Source organism: Polyergus mexicanus, unplaced genomic scaffold, assembly GCF_030449975.1.
Source record: "Polyergus mexicanus isolate NDT 795.1 unplaced genomic scaffold, iyPolMexi1.0 SCAF_11, whole genome shotgun sequence".
Taxonomy (NCBI): domain Eukaryota; kingdom Metazoa; phylum Arthropoda; class Insecta; order Hymenoptera; family Formicidae; genus Polyergus; species Polyergus mexicanus.
The window spans coordinates 6687875-6710126 of NW_027223331.1; the positions used below are offsets into that span (position 1 = coordinate 6687875).

General features: G+C 34.9%; 2 protein-coding genes across 2 annotated transcripts in view; both read left to right on the forward strand.

The window, feature by feature from the left end:
* The window catches only part of Eif2a (eukaryotic translation initiation factor 2A), a 5293-nt gene extending 3785 nt beyond the window's left edge, over nt 1-1508 (forward strand). The window contains 4 exon segments of the mRNA XM_070303829.1: nt 80-135; nt 137-179; nt 242-420; nt 510-1508. Coding sequence (XP_070159930.1) covers nt 80-135; nt 137-179; nt 242-420; nt 510-635 — 404 coding nt within the window. The 3' untranslated portion in view covers nt 636-1508.
* A 1061-nt stretch (nt 1509-2569) lies between these two features.
* Nucleotides 2570-21888, forward strand: Faf (ubiquitin carboxyl-terminal hydrolase-like faf). The gene is made up of 30 exons (XM_070304012.1): nt 2570-2700; nt 3872-4084; nt 4180-4444; nt 4633-4858; nt 4942-5076; nt 5153-5309; nt 5381-5704; nt 5903-6160; nt 6245-6343; nt 6428-6702; nt 6847-7048; nt 7138-7467; nt 7579-7913; nt 8001-8241; nt 8314-8451; nt 8538-8816; nt 8889-10642; nt 10786-10959; nt 11027-11168; nt 11395-11699; nt 11774-12024; nt 12104-12279; nt 12364-12560; nt 12670-12797; nt 12883-13049; nt 13160-13425; nt 13524-13753; nt 13818-14020; nt 14114-14433; nt 14677-21888. The coding sequence occupies exons 2-30, from the start codon at nt 4019-4021 to the stop codon at nt 14822-14824; spliced, it is 7791 nt and encodes a 2596-aa protein (XP_070160113.1). The 5' UTR covers nt 2570-2700; nt 3872-4018; the 3' UTR covers nt 14825-21888.
* Nucleotides 21889-22252: the final 364 nt, after the last annotated feature.

Sequence of the window (22252 nt, forward strand, 5' to 3'; positions counted from 1 at the left end):
AAGCAGTGGTATCAACGCAGAGTACTCCCCAAAATTAGTAATATATAGTAATTATTGACTTTTGGTACTCTTTTTAAAGCACCGAAAGAAGCATATAGACCACCATGTGCTAGAGGACAAAATATCACAAGCAGTGGTATCAACGCAGAGTACTCCACCTTCTAAACCTACCGTAGAACGTAAGTATATACGAACATAGGTTGAATATTTCATTATTAACTCTATTAAATTTTATTTATAGCAAATCCATCGAAAGCTGCATTGAAAATGAAGAAAAATCGGGAAGCGAAAAAGGCTAAAAAAGAATTAGAATCTAACAGTGCTACTGTTAATGGACAAGTTACAAGCACAATGACAAGTATAAAAATGGAATTAACGGATGATCCTGAAAAAAATAAGAAAATAAAGAAAGTGAAGAGTGTAAGTATATATTTAATGGCAATTAGTTTTTTTCTCTATTACTATCAGAGAATAAGGACTTATGGTAACAATTTCGATTTATGTCGCAGAAATTAGATCAAATTTCTAAATTGAAGGAGCAGTTAAAGTTGGGAAAACAATTAGAAATTAATCAACTAGATAAGATCAAGAAAGAAGATGAATTGCTAAAAGAACTTGAAGAGCTTACTTTATGATAACTAATTTAGATGTCGAACAGAATTAACTTGCTAAACAAAGAAAAAAAATTACTATTAAACGGGGTTTTTTCTTTTTTTTTTTTTTTATATATCAAGTAAAATGATTGAAGGAAACACATGAGTGTAAATCAAATTATTCATCCTGATAACCTGAAAAAATGGGAAAATTATATCATGTGTGATATTGTAAGATAAAGATAAGCTGGAATCTCTCGAGATAGTTATAAATTCAATTGATAATGCATCCAAGGATTGTGTTCGCGCGTATATAAATAAGAGTAGATAATCATATTTTTTTTTAATAGACAGAAAGCTAATAGTATTCCAAGTACTATTAGACAAATATGTTTATTGTTATGTATTTTATGATTTTGCTAAAAATTAATAATGATAGAGATAGTTGCAATGCTTATTATCAATTTTAGTAAAAAATTATAATTTATTGTGTGCAATTCAATGATTATGATCAAAATAAAAGCTGTGAACTGTAGTAAACAGTTCATTACTCTAGCTAAAACTATCAGATACTTTTTAATAGAAATATGAAAAGTAAATGAAAAAATATGAGAGAATATTGGAATTGTCTGATTTGTCTTTTATTTTATTTTTTCTTCTGTGAGAGATCAGTTTTAAAATATAAAGTAATCTAATATTTTCAGATTTTTTTATATTTTATTGTGCTGTAGTAAATTCTGCATTTAAATGAGCTTAACATTCTGCATAAAACTTATCTAATATTGCTTTTCATAAATTATAAAATTCAGATATAGAGAAGAACAGTTTCTATAATATTCCAAAAAACAAATTTTAAATATCAATTTTTAATAGCATTTAATATTTGAATCTTCTTCTTAAATATGATTGTTTTGATTATATTTAATGTTCTATTTAATATTTAATATTGTATTCAATATTATTTTTAGATAATTCAAAAAACTAATTCTTTTTTATTTTATATACAATATAAAAAATCAAGATAAAAATTTTTGGCAATTTTTAAAGAAATATATATAAATAAGTTTAATTATATGTCAGTATATAATTAATATAAATAAAAAGTATAGGACATTTTTTCAAAATGACAAAGCTTGTTCAACCGAGTGAAATAAAATCCATGTAAGATTGTGTATGTAGCAATGTATGTGTGTATGCATCTGGATATGTGTATGTGTAACTGCATTAAAGAATATATGCAATAAATTACGTATCATTGATATATAATAAATCTATTATGCATAGACAAAAACAATAAAAGTGTGCGGATGTTATGTACAGTGAGATGAAATTTATGGAAATAAATTATTAAAGAAATCAGTGATTATGTGGGAATATAAATATAAATAAATGTGTGTATGTATATCCTACTTAATATTATATCCTATTATTTACAAAGCAAGATTCGCCCGTAATAAAATCATCTTTTATAACACAATTTAAGGTAACAGTATAAAAAAAATAGTATCTACATACACGCAAAGAATTTAGAATTAATTTGAATACAAAGAAATTGAGACAGTAATAGTCTTGAATTATGCATTTTCCTCGCATAATATGCGCTATTATGTATTTTACTTGTTTTTTTCCTTTTTCAATCGGGAAGAAATCTTACTAAATATAAACTATATAATAACCGTATAATGTGTGTTTATATAATTAACTATATAAACTATGCGCAGAAATAAACTCAAAAATATGAAAATACGGATTTTGGTTTTATATACGTAAAACCAAGATTTGTTTAGATTTGTTTTCTACGTTTTAATTTGAAGTGAAAAAAGCTAAAGTAAGAGAAGAAAATATGGAATTTCCCGAACGTTCGTAATTATTCGCGATTGCCGCGTAAAGATTCTCGCGCCTACTCGTCAGCATCGGCGACGACGAGCGATGGTGCAACGAACGGTCCAATCTTAATCTTCGCTCGTCATCCCGACATGAACGCACGTCGGCTCGGATGGCACCGCAGCGCCGCGACAGTCGTGTTTACAGATTTGCCAGTTGAGTTCCGTAACGTCACGTCAAAAAAGTGCAACACACGAATTTCTACAACGTTTACTATGTAAAGGTGCGTTCCCCGATGATGGAAATGCGACGCGCCGATCATTCCCCGGTGCGGTGCGATCATCGGCATGGCTTGACGCTGTCCGTGACCGGTTATCGGGCCGAAATATCGGCGTATTCGTTAATTTACGGCAGTGCCAATCGTTAGGATAGTCGCCATTTTGTCCGGAGAGGTAGCCCGGTCGCGGCGAACGTGCAGCGAAAATAGGCTCTGCCTGGACCCGCGAGGATTATCGCGAGTTGCGTAGGTAGCGGCCCGCGTGATCGTCATTGACGATCGTCTTCCGATTCCGCGGAAGATCGACGTGTCTCGACGACGATTCATCCCCCCGCGACCATCCGGAGTTCTGTCGAGCCTTCCCTCGTTGTGTGCGATCTCTCTCTCGCTCGCTCGCTCGCTCGCTCTCGTTCGTGGTCTACCGTGTGGACTTTTCGTTCTCCGCTAAACGGTGGACGCACGTTTTTCATCGAGACTCGATCGCGTGCGATTTCTGGCGCGGAGACATCGCGACACATTCTTCTCGGATAACCGGCACGGCGGCCGCTCCCCGTCTCCGTCATCGTCATCATCATCATCATCATCATCGTCATCGTCGGCAGCGGTAGCCGCAGCTCGCTTACGGTTGACAGTTCGTACGTGTTCACGATGCTGTGACTCGAGATTGTAATCTTAACCGCGATCGCACGATCCTGAGAATCTACAACTATTAGCGACAGGAGAATTTCGTTTGTCCTGTTCGCCTCTGAATCGCGTGCCGCTATGTGAAAAACGCCCGATTTATAATACGCGTCGATGCACGAAGTCCTAGCGTGATCATGCTGTCATGCGATTCTTAAAACGAGAAATTTTTTACTGACTGCGATGAATATGACGATTTATTGGCCGAACACATCCGCGACTTTTCCTCTCTGAAAAATAATAATAACTATATTAGAATATAATTCGCGAATATTATCGCCTTGCAAGCTAACATTTTTGTTATAATTTATTCGGGAAATACACGCTTATGTAACTTTTGTTATGAGAAATTTATAAATTCTTTTATTCTTGGATCTCGTAAATTGAATTGTCATTGTTGATGATGCATCTGTGCTAAACAAGACTCTCTTAATTATTTCTCAGCAAACTCTAAAGAATGCAATGTTAAGATTGTACCCTTCCTCCTTTGTTTCAGATAATGTAGCTATAGTTTATTAAAACAAGGCCTTTAGGATACAATTATATTTAATGTCAGTATATAAGCTGAATGCTTGTTATTGGTGGTGTAATCATTGGACCAAGAGATATTGAAACATTTAAGGTGTAATAAAAAACGTGTAAAATGACAATTGCCACTAGGGGCCAGGGAGTTGGCATAGACCCTCCCGACAGCCAGCAAAATACACAGGTACATGTACAGATTATAAAGTCATTTGATAAAAATAGTTTGGAATATATTTTAATTGCATTGAATAAACCATATGAAAAATTTGCCTTATATAGATGCACAGTCCACCAGGTCCGCAGCAATTGGCTGATACAATGTCGGGACTTCAACTCACTGAGAATGTGGTACAAACAGAATGCAACAATGATGCTATCACTGCAGTGGAGGATAGCAGTCAGCTTCATGGAGAACCTGATTTTCCTATTTCCAAACTTAATATGCTTCATGAAAAGATATCTAGTCCACGATGGGTTGTACCAGTTCTACCCGAACAAGAATTAGAGTGCCTGTTACAAGCCAGTATCGAACTTTGTAAAAAAGGTAACATATATTGTTTGTAAATTTCTTAGAGATTATTGTTTATCTGTTTATAAATTAAAATTTATAAATGATTATATTTTTGCATCAGTGCAATTAAACATTTATATCATGTAGCAGGATTTATTTGATTGCTATATATTAGAATTTTGTTTACTGTAGATTGTTTATTTGTATTTACTATATTGCAGGAATTGATGTACAAAGCGAAGCGTGTCAACGCTTTTTTCGAGAAGGTCTCACAATCTCATTTACCAAGATATTAACAGATGATGCGGTAAACAGTTGGAAATTAAATATTCACAATTGTATTAATGCTAACTGTGCACGTTTGGTGGAATTATGTGTCCTAAAATTAGACGAAGATTGGTTTCCTCTGCTTGATTTACTGGCGATGGTTTTTAATCCTAGTAATAAGTAAGTATATATTTTAAACCTTTTATTGAATACAATATACGAACTTTCAATGTGATTATACTTTTAAAAATCTGTGTTTCTAGATTTCACACATTTAATGCAGTAAGAGTTTCTGAAACTGTTCCTCCTGGTAGTGATATTCCTGATGAGGAACTTTATGCTCGTCCACCACCTGATTCGCGTAGTCCTCGTGGTTGGCTAGTAGATCTTATAAACAGGTTATACTTTTTATATACCTGTATATGTGCAAATGAGTGCTTTATATTTACGAATTGATATAAACCTTTGTTGCAGATTTGGGAGTCTCAATGGATTTGAAATTTTGCTCTCTAGATTTCAATGTGGACGTAATTTAACAGTGCCAGTTATTTATGCTTTAATCAGACCTTTTGGCTTGTGTTATGAACTATTGACTGTTCATACAATAGTTAAATATTTGATGCCTATTGTTGTAAGTATTTTCTTTTAATTTATTATTAATTGTTTATTTATACGAATTTCAAAAAACATTGTTACACATAGGAAATGGTACCCCTTATTTTGAATAACTTAACCGACGATGAGTTGAAAAAGGAGGCAAAAAACGAATCAAAAAACGACGCAATATCAGCCATAATCAAAGCCGCTAAATGCTTGGTATCACGAGTACCTCATCAGGAAGAGATGATAAAGAACTTGGAAATACTGAGACTGAAGATGATATTGAGACTTTTACAAATTTCTTCTTTTAATGGGAAGATGAATGCTTTAAATGAAGTTAATAAAGTAATATCTAGTGTTACTTATCACCAGCATCGTAATACAATAGTGGAGGAAGAAGAATGGCTTACAGCAGAACGTATGGCAGTAAGTTCAGATTTAAAATCGACATAATATTATATACATAATTCTATATCTTACTTTAATATAATGATGTTTAAATCATATGTAAAAAGAAAGAGTATCCTATTAAGTACATGAATATTGTGCCGAATATCACGAGTTTGACAATTATATCATAAATTTTGTAAAGATAATGTATTGAAGTATTTATTTGTGATACAGAAATGGATTAAAGATAATGGAGTATTGGAAATTGTACTGAGAGATTCGTTGCATCAGCCACAATATGTAGAAAAACTGGAGAAGATTTTACGCTTTATTATAAAAGAACGTGCACTTACACTTGAAGACTTGGATGCTGTTTGGGCAGCTCAAGCTGGTAAACACGAGGCGATTGTGAAAAACGTTCATGATTTGTTAGCCAAGTTAGCTTGGGATTTTAGTCCTGAACAACTTGACCATTTATTTGAGTGTTTTCAGGTATTTATCACAATAGTATATAATGATATCTATCACAAAATTTAAATTATATAAAGTTTAACAATCAAATGTGCAATTTTTTAGACAAGTTGGAGAACCGCCAATAAAAAACAACGGGAAAAATTATTAGAATTGATTAGGAGACTTGCAGAGGATGATAAGGATGGCGTTATGGCGCACAAGGTGAGACAAATCTAAAATATATACATGTTCATATAAATATATCTTGGAGACTTTGAAATGCTTTTATATTGTTTTTATCGCCAGGTGTTAACACTTTTTTGGACTTTGGCTCATTCTGATGAAGTCCCTACAGAAATTATGGATCAGGCGTTGAATGCTCATGTAAAGATTCTTGATTATTCATGTTCGCAAGAAAGAGACGCGCAAAAGACAATCTGGCTGGATAAGTGTGTTGAAGAATTGAAAAATGGTGATAAGTGGGCTCTTCCTGCGTTAAAACAAATTCGCGAAATATGTTGCCTTTATGAACCAAATCCCAACTTGGGTCATAGTCAACGTAGCCATCATTTACACTACAGGTATGATGTATATATTATAGCTATGTGTGCATTATGTATGTGCATTTGCATATATATATATATTATATATTATATATACAAATATACATATAATACACACGTTGCATTACTATATTAATCATACTCTTTATTGTTACTACATAGGCAAGAAGTAATAGAGCGTTTACAGAGTGAACATTCAGTAGTAATACTTGTAACAAATAGCTTAACAAATTATATGGATAAAGTGCGACAATTGGTAAAAGAAAATCCTGAAATCGACGCGAATACTTTTATGCCTGATGGTCGATACAATCATATTATGCAAGTACAGGAAAGATTGAATTTCTTGCGTTTTCTTCTAAAGGTACATTCTAGATCCTGGAATAAAATAGATAAGCATGAATTTCTGTTGAAAAATACATTTTATTAAAAAATAATATATGGATTTTTCAGGATGGACAATTATGGTTATGTGCTGATCAAGCGGAGCAGATTTGGCAATGTTTAGCCGAGCAGGGTGTATTTGTTTCTGATCGCGAGGCGTGCTTTAAATGGTTTTCCAAGCTTATGGGAGACGAGCCAGACCTAGATCCAGCAATAAACAAAGACTTTTTTCAAAATAATATACTGCAATTAGATCCGATATTACTTACAGAAAGTGGTATTAAATGTTACGAAAGATTTTTTAAAGCTGTTAATTCTAAGGAAGGAAAATTGAAACTGAAACGTAGAACATTTCTTATGGATGACGTGGATTTAATTGGGACTGATTATTTATGGAGAGTACGTAACATTGTATTTGAATCTATTTGATATTATAATTCTACAGAATTTTTGCATCTTTCCGTTTTATTTTATATGTATATATTTTTGTATAACAATTTAAATATACAGGTAGTAACAAATAGCCCAGAAGAAATTGCAAACAGAGGCATAGAACTCTTAAAGGAAGTGAATACCAATTTAGGACCGCGACTACAATCGTCTGTTTTGGCATTTCATGAAACGTATATAGCGGAATGTATGGATAGACTGAAAGCTCATTATGATACTGTGACTGTTTTGAGTAGAGTATATTTAGATGGAAAAGAGGAACGCGAAGAACAAATGACAAATAAAATTAAAATGGAAGCTATAAAAATGTGTCGTGTTATGAAAGTTTTGCAGGAATATATAAATGAATGCGATACAGCTTTTCCAGGAGAACGGAAAATATTACCATTGCATAGGTAAAGTTATAGTTATATATAATAAAAAGAATGTTTCTTCTTACAAACATATAGACAGCGTAAATGCAACATCTATTTCGATTACAGAGCAGCTCGTGGCAAGCATCTCTCACTTGTTATTCGTTTTGCGAGTCCCGGTCGGAACGTTGACGATATAGATATCTTCACGCATAGTAATGACACATTAGCTTCATTGAGACGTCAGATATTACGTAGAATTAAAGCAAGCGGGACGAATGTGAAACTTGATTTATTTATTAATGGAGATTCACTGGAACAGTCCGATGATAGGAAACTTCTTTCTCAGATTCCACTGAGGGACAAAATGGTGAATAGGAGACAAAGTTAAAAAGTTTAATATGTAAAGAATGTGCGATTCATGAACATGTTTTTCGTTTAGTTGTTATCAGCAAAGCTCAGTCAAGTAAATAGCAATATGCCAAGCTCACCGGATAGTAGCTCCGATAGCTCTACTAGTTCCCCGCATCATCCGTACGACGGGATGAATGTAGAGGCAGAGAATAGTTTGCCTGGTGTGGTAAGTTTAGTAATGTAAAATTTATAAATTTAATTATATTGAATCTCGCATTTTATATTCTTATAATCGTGCAATTTCATTTTTAGGTCATGTCGCAAAGGTCGCAATACGCGACATTCTTCTTTCAATTGGCAGATATTGGCTGTACGCTTCAACATTCGCAATTGCGTGACGGTGCGCGAAATCTCTTGCAATTGGTGCCGCCGGATACCTTCACTGTAACAAGATTACAATGGTTATTCGGTCATTACAAAGACGACGAAGCTTTACAGAACCCCTCTCAGTATCATTGTAACGAGCAGAATACGACGGTAGATTCTCTATTTTTTACTGCGAGTCCTAGCCAAGTTTTATACAATTTAGAGGTGAGCGTACATTGAACAGATTTTATTCTTTTATATTTGTACTGTTAGTAACGCTACTTTTTTTATTTTTAGGTATTGTATACTTTGTTAATGCCGGCTCTCGAACCTATGTCGGACAGAGCGTTTGAATTTCAATATAATTTCATAAAAAGCGGCGAAGCGGGTGTTATCCTTGAGATGCTAACCAAAAACAAGTTTTTACCAAATGCGGACGAAACCACAAAACGCTCTGCGTATCTAACGGTGCTGAGACTGTGCAAGCTTCTTCTGACAGTAATGGGTAATGTAATGGCTTGTGTGATGGACGAGGTTCAACAAACTGGGATTCCGGAGAATCACGATAATCACGTTAACAATCGCGGTCGAGTTGCGGTATTGAAACAGGCTCTTCAGAGTGTACCGAATCAAAGTACCGAATATATGTTGAGAAGTGTAGCGGCCAAACTGGCGCAGCATTTGTCCCATCGAATGCTGTCCGGTGGACCGGAGGCTGATCGATGTCGGCAGCTCTTTGTGCAGGCCCTTTCGTGGGAATTACCGGATGTAGCTACTATACGTGCCATAATTAGATTAGCGTGGGCTGCATCTACGGGTAACTTAAACAACATTAATGCATCGAACGAAGTCCTTCACTCGATGCACGAGATCAATCAGAAGGAACAAAGAAATCCCGATAATAACGACGTTCTCGTGTGTAAGGAAGCACTCGAAGTACTGACAATCGCCCTTGTGTTGAATCCATCGGCGTTAGAAACATTGTCGCGTGACAAAATATGGCACACCTTCCTGATAGATCTAATGTTACTTAGTACATCGAGGGCTATTAGAATTGCCGCTAGCGAACAATTTTTTCTCATCTCGACATGGTGCAGCGGAGGACATCAAACGCTATTGGTCACCATAACTCTTCTTTTCGCCGTTTTAAATAGCATCGTTACGGAGAACGCGAAACAGAGTCACGAATACTTTCAGCTTCTTTGCCGATTGCTGAACTTTGCGCATATGTCAGGTTGCCCTTTGACAACCACAGAGACGCTGTTAAACGTGGAAATTGCGTGGTTGAAAAAAGTTCGCGATAACATGAAGGAGACCGGAGAGACTCAGGTAGATGAGGCCTTACTCGAGGGTCACCTCGGTCTAACTAAGGAACTGTTGGCCTTTTTGCCACCTAGCCAAAAATACGAGATCGGTTCCGACGACAAGCACGGAATTAACTTAATCAAAGAATTGGTCGAGGACTTTGTGTTTCCTGCGTCTCGTCTGATGCTGCAGCTTCGCAGTACCGGCGAACTGAGCCCATCACAAGCGTGTCCGGTCTGCAGCACTCCTCAATCGACTAGCGCCGCGTTCGACTTGCTCGTAGGTCTTTGCGTAGGCTGTGTACCCAACATGAAACTTCTAGTCACAATGCTCACCGATATGTTCTATTCCGAGAAAGACGAACCATTAGCAGAATGGGATTATCTACCGCCTGTGGGACATAGGCCACTTAAGGGCTTTGTAGGCTTGAAGAATGCGGGGGCAACTTGTTATATGAATTCAGTATTACAGCAATTGTACATGGTGGAAAGCATTAGAGTCGGACTTTTAGCGGCGGAAGGCGCAGCGATTGATTTAAATGAGGATTTCTCGGGCGAGGAGAGAATCGAAGGGGAACAGACAATCGAGACGAACGACAATGATACGAATGAAGAAAAGTGTGGTGCCGATGAATCTAGAAAGGAATATAATATCGGTATTTTAAAGCAAGTACAAGCAATATTCGGTCATTTGGCTTACAGCAAATTACAATATTACATACCTAGAGGATTATGGAAACATTTCAAGTAAGAATAAATACAATTTAATTTTTGAATGTTAAATGTAAAGTTAGCATGTAATGACTTGCATCTATTATAGCTTTACTAATATAAATTCTAGTATTTTATATATGTGTTAAATGGTTAACGAGAGAATTTGATCTATATAGGCTTCAAGGAGAACCTGTAAATCTTAGAGAACAGCAGGACGCAGTAGAATTTTTCATGAGTCTGGTAGAAAGTCTAGACGAGGCACTGAAAGCCTTGGGACACGAGCAGATAATGGGCAAGATTCTTGGTGGCTCATACAGCGACCAGAAAATCTGCAAAGGTTGCCCTCATAGGTACCTTTTTAGTTCTTACATTTTGCTTTCTTCGGTAGACTGTAATACCACATTACATTGTCTTCAGATATTCCAAAGAGGAACCATTCAGTGTAATAAGCGTGGACATACGGAATCATAGTAATTTATTGGATTCTCTTGAGCAATACGTAAAGGGTGAATTACTAGAAGGTGCAGACGCCTATCATTGTGATAAGTGTAACAAAAAGGTATGATTCTGTAATAATACATTCTTACAAGAATGTATAAAAGATCCTTTGAAAATATAATGAAAATAATTTGTCTAAAGAGAAGGAAACATAATGAGATGGTAGTTTGTCAACAATGAAAATATTATATATATATATATTGTAAAACATAAACGGATCTTTTATGTATCTTAAAAACAAGCTAAAGGCAAAGTTTAACTTTACATATCTTCCGTTTTATGTTTAGGTCGTAACAGTAAAAAGGTTATGCGTAAAAAAACTGCCACCTATTTTAGCGATTCAATTGAAAAGATTCGAGTATGATTTTGAGCGCGTATGCGCCATAAAATTCAACGATTATTTCGAATTTCCGCGAGATTTGGATATGGAACCTTATACTGTTTCCGGTTTAGCTAAACTGGAAGGAGAAGTCATAGATTGTGATTATGAGGAATCTGTGAAAGGAACATGCACGAAATATCAATTAACTGGTATTGTAGTTCATAGTGGTCAGGCTAGTGGCGGCCATTATTACTCTTATATTCTACACAGGTATTTCAAACACGCGAAATACGTACGTACGTGTAACTGACGAATAAAAACTTTTATATTCAATAATTTTGCAGGTTAAATGACGGTACTGCTAAGTGGTATAAGTTCGACGACGGTGATGTGACGGAATGTAAAATGGAAGAGGAGGAAGAAATGAAATCTCAATGCTTCGGCGGTGATTATTTAGGGGAGGTATTCGATCATATGCTCAAGCGGATGAGTTACCGCAAACAGAAACGATGGTGGAACGCGTACATGTTATTTTATACGAGACTAGATGTAGAAGAGAATTCTCTAATGAAGAGTGTAAACGAATTGTCATTGTGTAAGTATATTGGTAGGATTCTGTAAGATCAATCTTTGGGCTAATGTATCGTATCATTATCCCAATCGTTTCTTTTCAGATACAAAACTAGGAGTTATGAAAATGCCATCAGCAATAGAATATAGTGTGCGGAAGCAAAATATAAAATTTATGCATCACCGAAATCAATTCAGCGCCGAATATTTTCAGTTTATCAAGAAATTGGTGTTTTGTAATCCACATAATATTAACAGGCAAAACTTGAATGAGAAACTTGTAAGTACATGACGTATACTAAGATACACACATTTTCTCAATAAATTTTTTTATTTAATAATCGTCATATTCTCATACTTTTAGAGTCCCGAAGCGGAAGAGCTTGCGATGCTGTCGATTCAATTAGCATCGAGATTTCTCTTCTATACAGGTTTTCACACCAAAAAAACATTACGCGGGACCGCGACAGATTGGTACGACATTATATGCCATCATCTGCGAAGCACTAAAGCAGTACGGTCTTGGTTTGCCAATGAAGTATTATTCAATCATCCACATAGGTAATTCAACAGATTTTTCTAATTACATAATGTATGCACAGAGAGAGAGAGAGAGAGAGAGAGAGAAACATTTGGATTTTAATAATATTAATTTGTTATCCATATATAGATTCTGCGAGTATCTTTTGAGTTGTCCCAGTACAGAAGTACGCACTGCTTTTCTTAAGATCTTGGTATTCCTTGCACACGTTTCTCTGCAGGATGGCCCATGCGCTCCGCCTAGCCTAAATGCTCCGAGTGAGTACTAAAACAAAAATAAATAGAAATTATATATATGTCACTTGATATGTTTTTTAATCATTTGAACATATTTTTTTGTTAGCTATACTCTTGGATCCGATAGCAACGCTCAGCGATCATTTGTTACACGCGGTACTGTCGTTATTGCACCGCGAAATTTCAGATCACGGGCGTCATCTTCCTCATTATTTTTCCCTCTTTCACGCCTATGCTTCGCTCGGTCTTGCCGAGAAGGCGCAATTGCTTAAGGTACAAAAGAGATAATTATATATATATCATTGATATTTTTTTTTTATTATATCGCACGGTAGAAATGAAACTTGTTTCAAACTAATTTCAATCAATTTTTCTCGTTGTAGCTAAATGTTCCGGTTACGTTCATGTTGGTCGCCATTGACGAAGGCCCGGGTCCTACTATAAAGTATCAGTATCCCGAATTGACTAAACTGCATCAAGTGGTAAGCATGTTGATACGATGCTGCGACGTATCGTCGAAAGCGCATTCGAGTCACACGCAGACCCGTGCAGAACCTTTACCAAATCCATACGGAGATCCCACATGTCAGTCGGAGTACCTTATGCCCATCCAACCGCAAGCAGCTGATATTTTGTTTGTCCGTACTAGGTGAGAATTATTAATTAATATTTTTAATAGCGGAAAAAATAAAAAATATGTGAAATTTTTATATAACTTTATGTATTTGTTCTACCCTGGAAACACAGTTATATCAAAAAATTAATTGAGGATGCTAATGTGACTGAAGACACGGTTAAATTATTGCAATACTGTTGCTGGGAGAATCCACACTTGTCGCGAACGGTGCTTAGTGAATTATTGTGGCAAATAGGTTTCGCATATACTCACGAGTTGAGGCATCACACGGATCTATTGCTTACAATACTATTGATGGAGGATTCGTGGCAGACACATCGCGTGCATAATGCGCTCAAGGGTAAGTCGTTCTTTCACGTGAAACATTTAAATTAGTGCTGCGTAATACCGAGACTATCTTTCAGGAGTTCCTGATGAGCGAGAGGGTTTATTTGAAACGATCCAAAGAAGTAAAAACCATTATCAAAAAAGAGCTTACCAGTGTATTAAATGCATGGTGCAGCTCTTTAGTAAATGTAGACCTGCCCATCAGCTTTTACATCATAGTCCGGAATTGAAGAGAAAATGGAGTCATGCTATAGATTGGCTTCACGACGAACTCGACAAAGTATATAGCGCGAAAGTTAAATAGTACTATAATTCATGCACAATATTAATAAGATAGTTATAAATGTCGTAAATAAATAAATTATTTTCACAGAGACCATATGCGTCTACGGCGCCTTATACACATGCATACAATAACTGGTCTCCACCAGCACAATCTAATGATTCCGCGAATGGGTATGTTTTGGAACGTAGCAATAGTGCGAGGAAGACATTGGAACGGGCGTGCGAACTATGTCCGGACGAGGAGCCAGAAGTTGAAGATACAAGCGAGGATTGCGCGGAAGAATCTGAGAAACGTGTTTTTACATATCAGACTTCCAATTCATATAAATCTAATATTTACGATGCAAAATATTCATTCCGAACCTCCAAGAGGCGTAATAACAGAGCCTTAGGATGGGCATCTATGGAGTAAGTCGCGTATAACCGTAATATATTTTTTATAAATACTTATATATAATTTCTAGTTGTAATAATTACAAAATATTGCTTATTTATGTATGTTACAAAAGAACATTTAATATATTGCATATCATTTACCAATGAAGGTTTTAAATATTAAATTTTATCTAATAGCTATCATTTTTGTAAATAATATGGGATTTTTTATAAGACACGAAAGCAAATTCACAATTGCTTATTCTCTTCTTGCAGTTATCCCGATTTTACTGTAATTCAACAAATGCAAGAAGAACAACAACCTCAACCAGGACCTTCACCAGTACACACACCCCACCTAGCGCTTCAAATGCATAATCCACAGAACTGTGAGTCGTCACAAAATACCAGTCAGGATCCATAATGAACGCTGAACACTGATGTTCTACCAAGTTGCTGCCTCAGTGAAATGATTTCAGAATACTTAGATATTACTGCTCCAGAAGCTTGGTGGCGAGCAGTAGCAGCATATGTACAGATATAATAAGTGAGGGTTTGTCTTTTTTTAGTGATCTTTAACGAACTCGTGCTAATATCTTAGTTTCATTGTGGGTAGTTATTTTGATAATATGACGCGCTATAAATGTTCGAATCGCAAACGAGGAAACGAAATGGGAAACGATTCCGACTGAGAACTGAATTAATGCATGCTAGTTGAGGCAATCAATTTTAGAAAAGGTATCTTTTTTCCCCTTGATCTTGACATTGTTCGTCATTCATCATTCTGTTTGTGTCCCCTGACAACTGTTTGACTTCCAATTCTAGAAATGACAATTTGACAAAGGAAAAAAAAATATATAAAGATACGTGCGTTCTCTCTCTCTCTTTCTCTCTTTTTGAGAGAGATCGATAAAACTAATAGTACAGCTAAGAGTTTCATTTGCCTCGATTAATGCATGTCGATTCAAGCTTAACGAATACCATAAGATTGTATAAATGTATAGCGAGTAGTGTTACGGAATCCCGTTCTCTGCCGATTAAAAAACAAGAATATAAATCATAATTTTCCGTATGCCTATGTAAATTTGTTACAATAAAAAAGAAGAGTTGAAATAGAACTTTCTAATAATCGAATGATACAATTACAAAAAAAAAGAGAGAAACGAGCTAGTATATTCTCATCTTATTCAGAGAAAGCATAATTTTTGCGAAGCTATGCTCTAACATATATATGTATATATACATATATATACATATATACATATATTCTTATGTATGTATGTATTTATGTGTATATAGATATATGCTATATGTGTATAACATAGCTTTTGCTATTTAATCTTTTAATAACAATAAAAGAATCCTTGTACTTAACAATCTCGAATATTCTGGAAGAAAGACACTTATCTGGCGGCCTGTCGTGCTGCTAAAATTTCAACATATGCCAATGATGCCTCCTGTTGTGCTTTCTTTCAGTTCGACCGATTTGAAAGAGTTGTGCCTTCGACATTGTGCGACTCCATTGTACTTTTAGGTAGATATTTAAGAATCAAGTTGTTGCTTCAAATTTAATTGCTTATACTTCGCTTGTTGAGTTGACTATGAAAAGAAAGGGAAAAGAAACTAGAAGTTTGTCAGAAAACTTGCGTGAGATTCGATATAATATTCATCGACGAGAGATATTTATACGACGTTGAAATTTATTTCGGAACCCGAAAATGTGATTGCTGCGGGCCACTCTAGTTTATCATGACGCACGCATATACGTTAAACACGACATCGAGTTGTCCGCGATAGGTAATCGTTTAAAAATGAAAACACTGTCCTCATTCGGAACATAAATTTTTACGGAGAAAAGGAATTGAAAAAAAGCGTGATGCAAGTAATAAGACATAAAGAGGATATGGAGCAAACAAATAAGTAGTTTGTATCGTTGTATGGTACGATCTATATCGTTGATAAAACGATGTGATTTTTTCGCAAAAATTGTGAAAACGATCATATCGGACATCGTTTCGATAAAATCGTCCGGTAACAGAAAAGTATTCTATAAAAAAGAATGAGGAATAGAGACGAGAAAAAGAAAGTGACGACCTTTAAATTTATCAACTGGCCATTGCTCTGACTTATTGAATAAAGAAAGAAACGTGTGTGTGTTATATATAGAATATTATATAAAAATAATCTTATAAAAGAAGAAAAAAAAAGAGAATTAAAATCATGTAATGTGGAATAAGCGAGCAGTGTGTATAATAAGATTTCGTGCGAAAAACCAACGACTATGTCAGGACACCAGGAAATAATGACGTATTGATTATTATTGTTCGTATTTATCGAATAACCGAGTTAAACACAGTGTACCAAATTATATAATAGCTTCTATTTGTTAAAAATAATAATGGTACCTAATCTTACTCAAACATGTACATATATAGACACAAACAACCGCTTTTTATATGTGATAAAAAAATTATTATATTCCTATTATATATACATTGAGATTTAGAGAAACGCTATTGTAAATCCTGGTTTTTGTACACAGACTGTATGCTAAGTTCACTCTTTTTTGTTAACACACGAGATGTAGTCTATAATTATTTAATATTTAATTTTACCCCCACTAAATAATAAGCGCGTATAATATCATGTATAAAAAATACTTCTCTTTTTTTTTAATTATTCGAAAGATATGGTTCACAAAAACTGGAAGTGTCATGATACTAGTGTCATTTATCTTATGCGTGGTAGAAATAAGGGAGACATAAGTATGTGCGATAGCCGAGCGCGCATTGTACGTAATATAAGATCATTGCCGGAATCGTCGTTTTTGCCATCAAATGAAACAGCGCTCGGCGTTGTAGTTTTAAAAAAAAGAAGGAGAAAGACAGATACGCAACGGACAGTAGAGATTGCGACGGAATGTCATTTTCCTGTATACACATCATTTAAGATTAGTGTAATTTCGCTGAATACAGATTTCAAGGATGCTACAGACGTAAAACGAACATCGCCTCTACTTTTATTTTTGCGAAAATAATGAAGCATGTTTACATTGGAAATTTCAACTCACCGGAATTATACCGATTCCTACAATGCTTGTGTACGTAATAAAGTAAAGAGAGGAGAGAAACTAAAAGGAAGATTATGCACCAGTTTTATGGTATGCGTGATATCCCATCTTGCAGATATAAATTGACGAATCATGAAATTTACTATTAATTACGTTACGTACATCGCGCGGCGCATTGCGATTTTACATTCGTTTCCGAGAACGAGGGTCGTCGAACAGAAGTCAAAAAGATCAAAGGCAAATGCGTGGACTAGGCCGTGCACATCACGGGTGGAAATCACAAGAATAGTGGTCATTGTTCTTGAGATCGTATGCTCGTAAAGCTAATTTCATAAACACATAGTAGAAAAAAAGAAAATGTCTCATCGACATTTTCTTAGTTCTAGTTCTTTAAAGTAATTTTAATTGTATTTAGTGCGAATGAGACGCTCTAGTCAATAAAATTACGAATAAATAGAAGGGAAGATTTAACAATTTCATTCACATTTGATATGATCTGTGAAATGTTTTCGAAGCATTCTGATAAAATTGATAAGAAAAAAAAGATTTTAACACTGTGGAAAAAAATTACTCTGTCGCCATTGTCATCAATTTTTCATTAACGCACTGAACCGCGGATGTTTCTGCAAATTTTGATGCGTTCGCGGCATTCTCTCATTTGCCTTTGACGTGTGAACGACTCGTCATCTGTAAACTACCTCGACTACTTTGCGAGCAGTCAATGTATATTTACGCTGTACTTTGTTTTAGCAATCCCGCCTCGTGGAAGGGACATGATCGCGAGCGCTGGTTCATCGAGTGCACTTTCTTTTTTTAATCTCGTTCTATTATCGAAAAATATTTACACATTAAAAAATGTATTCGAAGAATTTGAACATTGAACTATAGTACTTTGTGCACCAGCGTGATCGTTCGAATCGTCAATATCGCTATTTAATTAGTTAACATCTAAGGAATGCGCGTAGAAAAGAATTTGTTGGACAGCGTTGGTCACGAGTTTGCGTTCAGGGGCTAAAGATTTGAAGTCACCGAAGTAATACTGGTTTTAAGCTCTGACGTAATATCGATCCTGACGCACGATCCTCGGACCAGTCTGTATGTTTCGCAAACATAATCCTTACCAAAGTTAAATACGAGAAGCATATGTTTTCGCACTTTTATTCGCACGCTGTACATTTAACATTTACATAAATATTTTTTTATACGCTCGTAGATCTTTTAATGATGAATGCAGATCGTGTGGATGTTCTGTCGATGCTGAAAATACCTTAATTAATTTATCTCTTTCGCTGCGACGCATTTAACAAACGCTAAGTGTTTTATTTCAAGCCGTTTTCGATCGCGCATCTTTGAAAGCTTTGAGGACGGAAAGAAAGTAAAATCAAGAAAAGAAAAACTTCTATCAAGGTTACATAATATTCTTAAAATGAAAGGAGCTCTAAAAAGGGCTGGTTAATTCAATCGCACGTGACATTCTCGAATATATGTAAAAATATCTTTTTGTCCCAAAATTTTTCCATTTAATGTCATCAATTTTGAAATATACAAATTCTTTGATTTTGAGACGATTGTGTTCTATTAATGTATGAGATATTATATAACTTACGTTCGTGCATGTATATGTGTAACAGACTTGTCTCTAGTTTCTACGCTTTCTTCACACGATACCAAATACGCATAGTGTGTTTTTGAAGAAAGTGAACGATGTGAGTGAGTGAATGAAAGAGAGAAATATAAAATAAAAGTGTAGAAACATACGTGTGACACGAATAAAAAAAGTTAAACTGAATAATTCATTGTCTGGGACTCTTTTAGAGTTTGAATCGCGTCATGGCGAAAGAGTTAAAATTTAGAAAAATCGAGCGTACAGTTAATGTAAATTGCATTATTACTTTCACCGTAGTACTGATTAATCGCGATGCGACAAAAAACTAGGAAAACAATTATCTATTGTACGTGGTATACATTTGCGGAACGTCTAATTTTCATATACTGTTACTTAGCGTTTACTTCGCCCCAGCGAGACTTTGGAAATTGTCATTCCGTTCAATTTAATACTGCATGAAACCTGAATTAGACGCAAAATATAAAAGAGAAATGATAATGTGTCTACAGAACGATTATTAAGATGCAAGAGTCTCATTGAAGAGACGCTATTAATAATTAATCGACGAACAATTTCGATGGCACGTTAATAATGCTAGATAAGATTTGACACAAAGAAAAAGAGAGGCTATAGATTCGAAACCTCCTCTTATGGATATGACATTATAATATTGGAACTTGATTGGATAGATATTAGTAAATAAAGAGAGCATTTTTCTGCTTAGGCGAGATACAGGATGAGTGCACATAAATGTAAGGAATTAATGCAGGATTATTAACGTGTTTACTGTCCACACGACATACACGAATGTTCCTGGGAATATGTCGTACGGACGCATACGATTCATGGACGTATCGCTGATAATAATGTTACCTATACGTTTATGATCACGTATGTATTATTATGCAATCTCTGAAATAAAAACCTTTTTTAGCCAAATATAAAAAATCAAGATAGAGAGAATGGTATGATATTCAAGTAGAAAACATCAATAAAACGCAGTGGGTTATGTAGAGAATTAAAATGGACAGTAAATGTGTTAAGGATACACCATGTGCGATGACGAGAAAAACATTGCTATCAAGATTTTAAAAAATGAGATCAATGTCGAATTAATGCAGATGTCGCAAAGTCGCCGAAGAATGTCCACCACACTTCTGAACGTTTTTTAAACGTCTCTCTTGGACGATTTTTGGACTTCTGTGTTGTTTAGGATATTAAAATAGCAGAGTACGCTGACAGACATCGTGAACACCAATTTCCGATCGTTTCCGAAACTATTCTCACTTCCCATACGAGTTACTTGTAGCAGAAGAGGAGAAGAATATATCATAGAGATAAAAAAAATCTGAAAGAGAGAAATCTCTTAATTTTTGGTTCTCCATTAGCATTTACATCGATTCTCCTGGCTGTATCTGTCGCAATAAATATTTCGACAAAAGCAATTTCATGTTGTTAATGCGCTGTGACAGAGAAATACAAAAAAAAATAAAAAATGAAAAAAAATTTCAAAGCGATATTCAAAGATTTGAAAAGAATGTATATGCAAGCGCATATAAAGAGATTTTTATTCACATACTTTGTCAATCAGAAGATCAAGCTGATTTATTTTTATCGCGAAATATATATATATATATAATATTGTTTTAAAATTATTAACATCACACATATATACAATACAATTTAATTTTAATAATTTAGATATATTTTTTTTTATGCAAGCGCGTCTTTTACAAAATAATTAAATACGTTCGCGCACTTACAAGTGTTTTTGCTGGATTCTCTTCATTAAAAATAATATTATGTAATATAAATTATTTCGTGTCATAAATCATCAGCTGTTTCGCAGTATAAAAAAAAAAAGTAATGGAACGAGCGTTGCGCGTACCAGATGAAGAAACTACGAGGTTCATGTTCTCGTTCGCGATTTTGTCTTCGCGTACTTCCCCGGACACTCGATCGAGACTTTGTCCCTTGAAAATAACGGGACGACGATACACGAACAATACAAAAATCCAAAAGACGTCCGGAAAATGTCTGAAGGACGTATAAAAAAATACTAGGATTTAATGTATCTTAAAATATTAGGATTTAATAGATCCGACAATATATTAAGATCGCAGGAATTATCGGTCCTTTAGACGTCTTACCGAGGATGCCTTCTAGTTGGTGTTGAAACATGCGAGATCGGAAGCCCCAAATATATATATATAAGAACAAAAGCGCTCAGGTCACCCTACGCGCTACATATCTGTTAAAAAAATGGCGCATTTATGCAGGCATTTTTCATTTAAATTCGTCTTATCGAACTCGTAAACGTAAACAACTCGCCAACCGATCCTGCGACCCTTCTCACGCCGTCGACCCTTGCGATTATTTATGGTCCCTTGCAGACTCTCTCTCTTTCGATATACATACATATATATATATATATATATATATATATATATATATATATATATATGAGTATAATTATTAAGATTGTGTATATTATTAATTAGATGCAACGTGCTGGCGTGTGCGCGTGGTCGCTGGGTGCGATAAAAAAAAAAAAAAAAAAATGCACACAAATACATACGACATATACAATATATAAACACACACACACGTAAATACATACGCATACACACGGAGGGTTGCGGGCGACGGTTTGCCAATTTTCGCGGGGAGCTTTCACTTACGAACGGGCGATATATCGTGTGTCCTGCGTGTTATGCAGTAAGGAGACCTCTGCCGCCTGCGGAATCTTTTGTGTATTATTTCTAACAGAATGTAATAAAGTAAAGTTTAAACAGATATACGATTTCTTTACAAGTTTTCTCGTTTCATAAATATATACTACTATATTGATACATAAGTATTAAAAAAATAATATAGTATTTCGTTCAAGTATTAATATAGTATCAATATAAGACTGCAAGAGTCTATTTCATATTATAAAAGTTTCAATGATAAATTCTAATTGGAAATAATTAAACACAATAAATGTTTATACTGAAGCGCACACGCAAACATAACATATAATATACGATAGTTCATATTTGACAGTTCAATTTGAATTATGTCAATTATATTCAATAATAATTTATTGAGAACGATGTCGTAGAAAAATGTACGATTTATTCAAATTACTTGTCAAAATATTACTATTACGTAATTAAAAGCTTCTTAAACGT

What these genes read in the sequence shown, in the direction of transcription:
- Faf (XM_070304012.1), top strand. Translation starts at nt 4,019, where the DNA reads ATGACAATTGCCACTAGGGGCCAGGGAGTTGGCATAGACCCTCCCGAC. An exon ending in TGCAAAGGTTGCCCTCATAG is followed by an intron (nt 10,960 to 11,026) that starts GTACCTTTTTAG and finishes CATTGTCTTCAG; the next exon opens with ATATTCCAAAGAGGAACCAT. An exon ending in CGTGCATAATGCGCTCAAGG is followed by an intron (nt 13,754 to 13,817) that starts GTAAGTCGTTCT and finishes ACTATCTTTCAG; the next exon opens with GAGTTCCTGATGAGCGAGAG.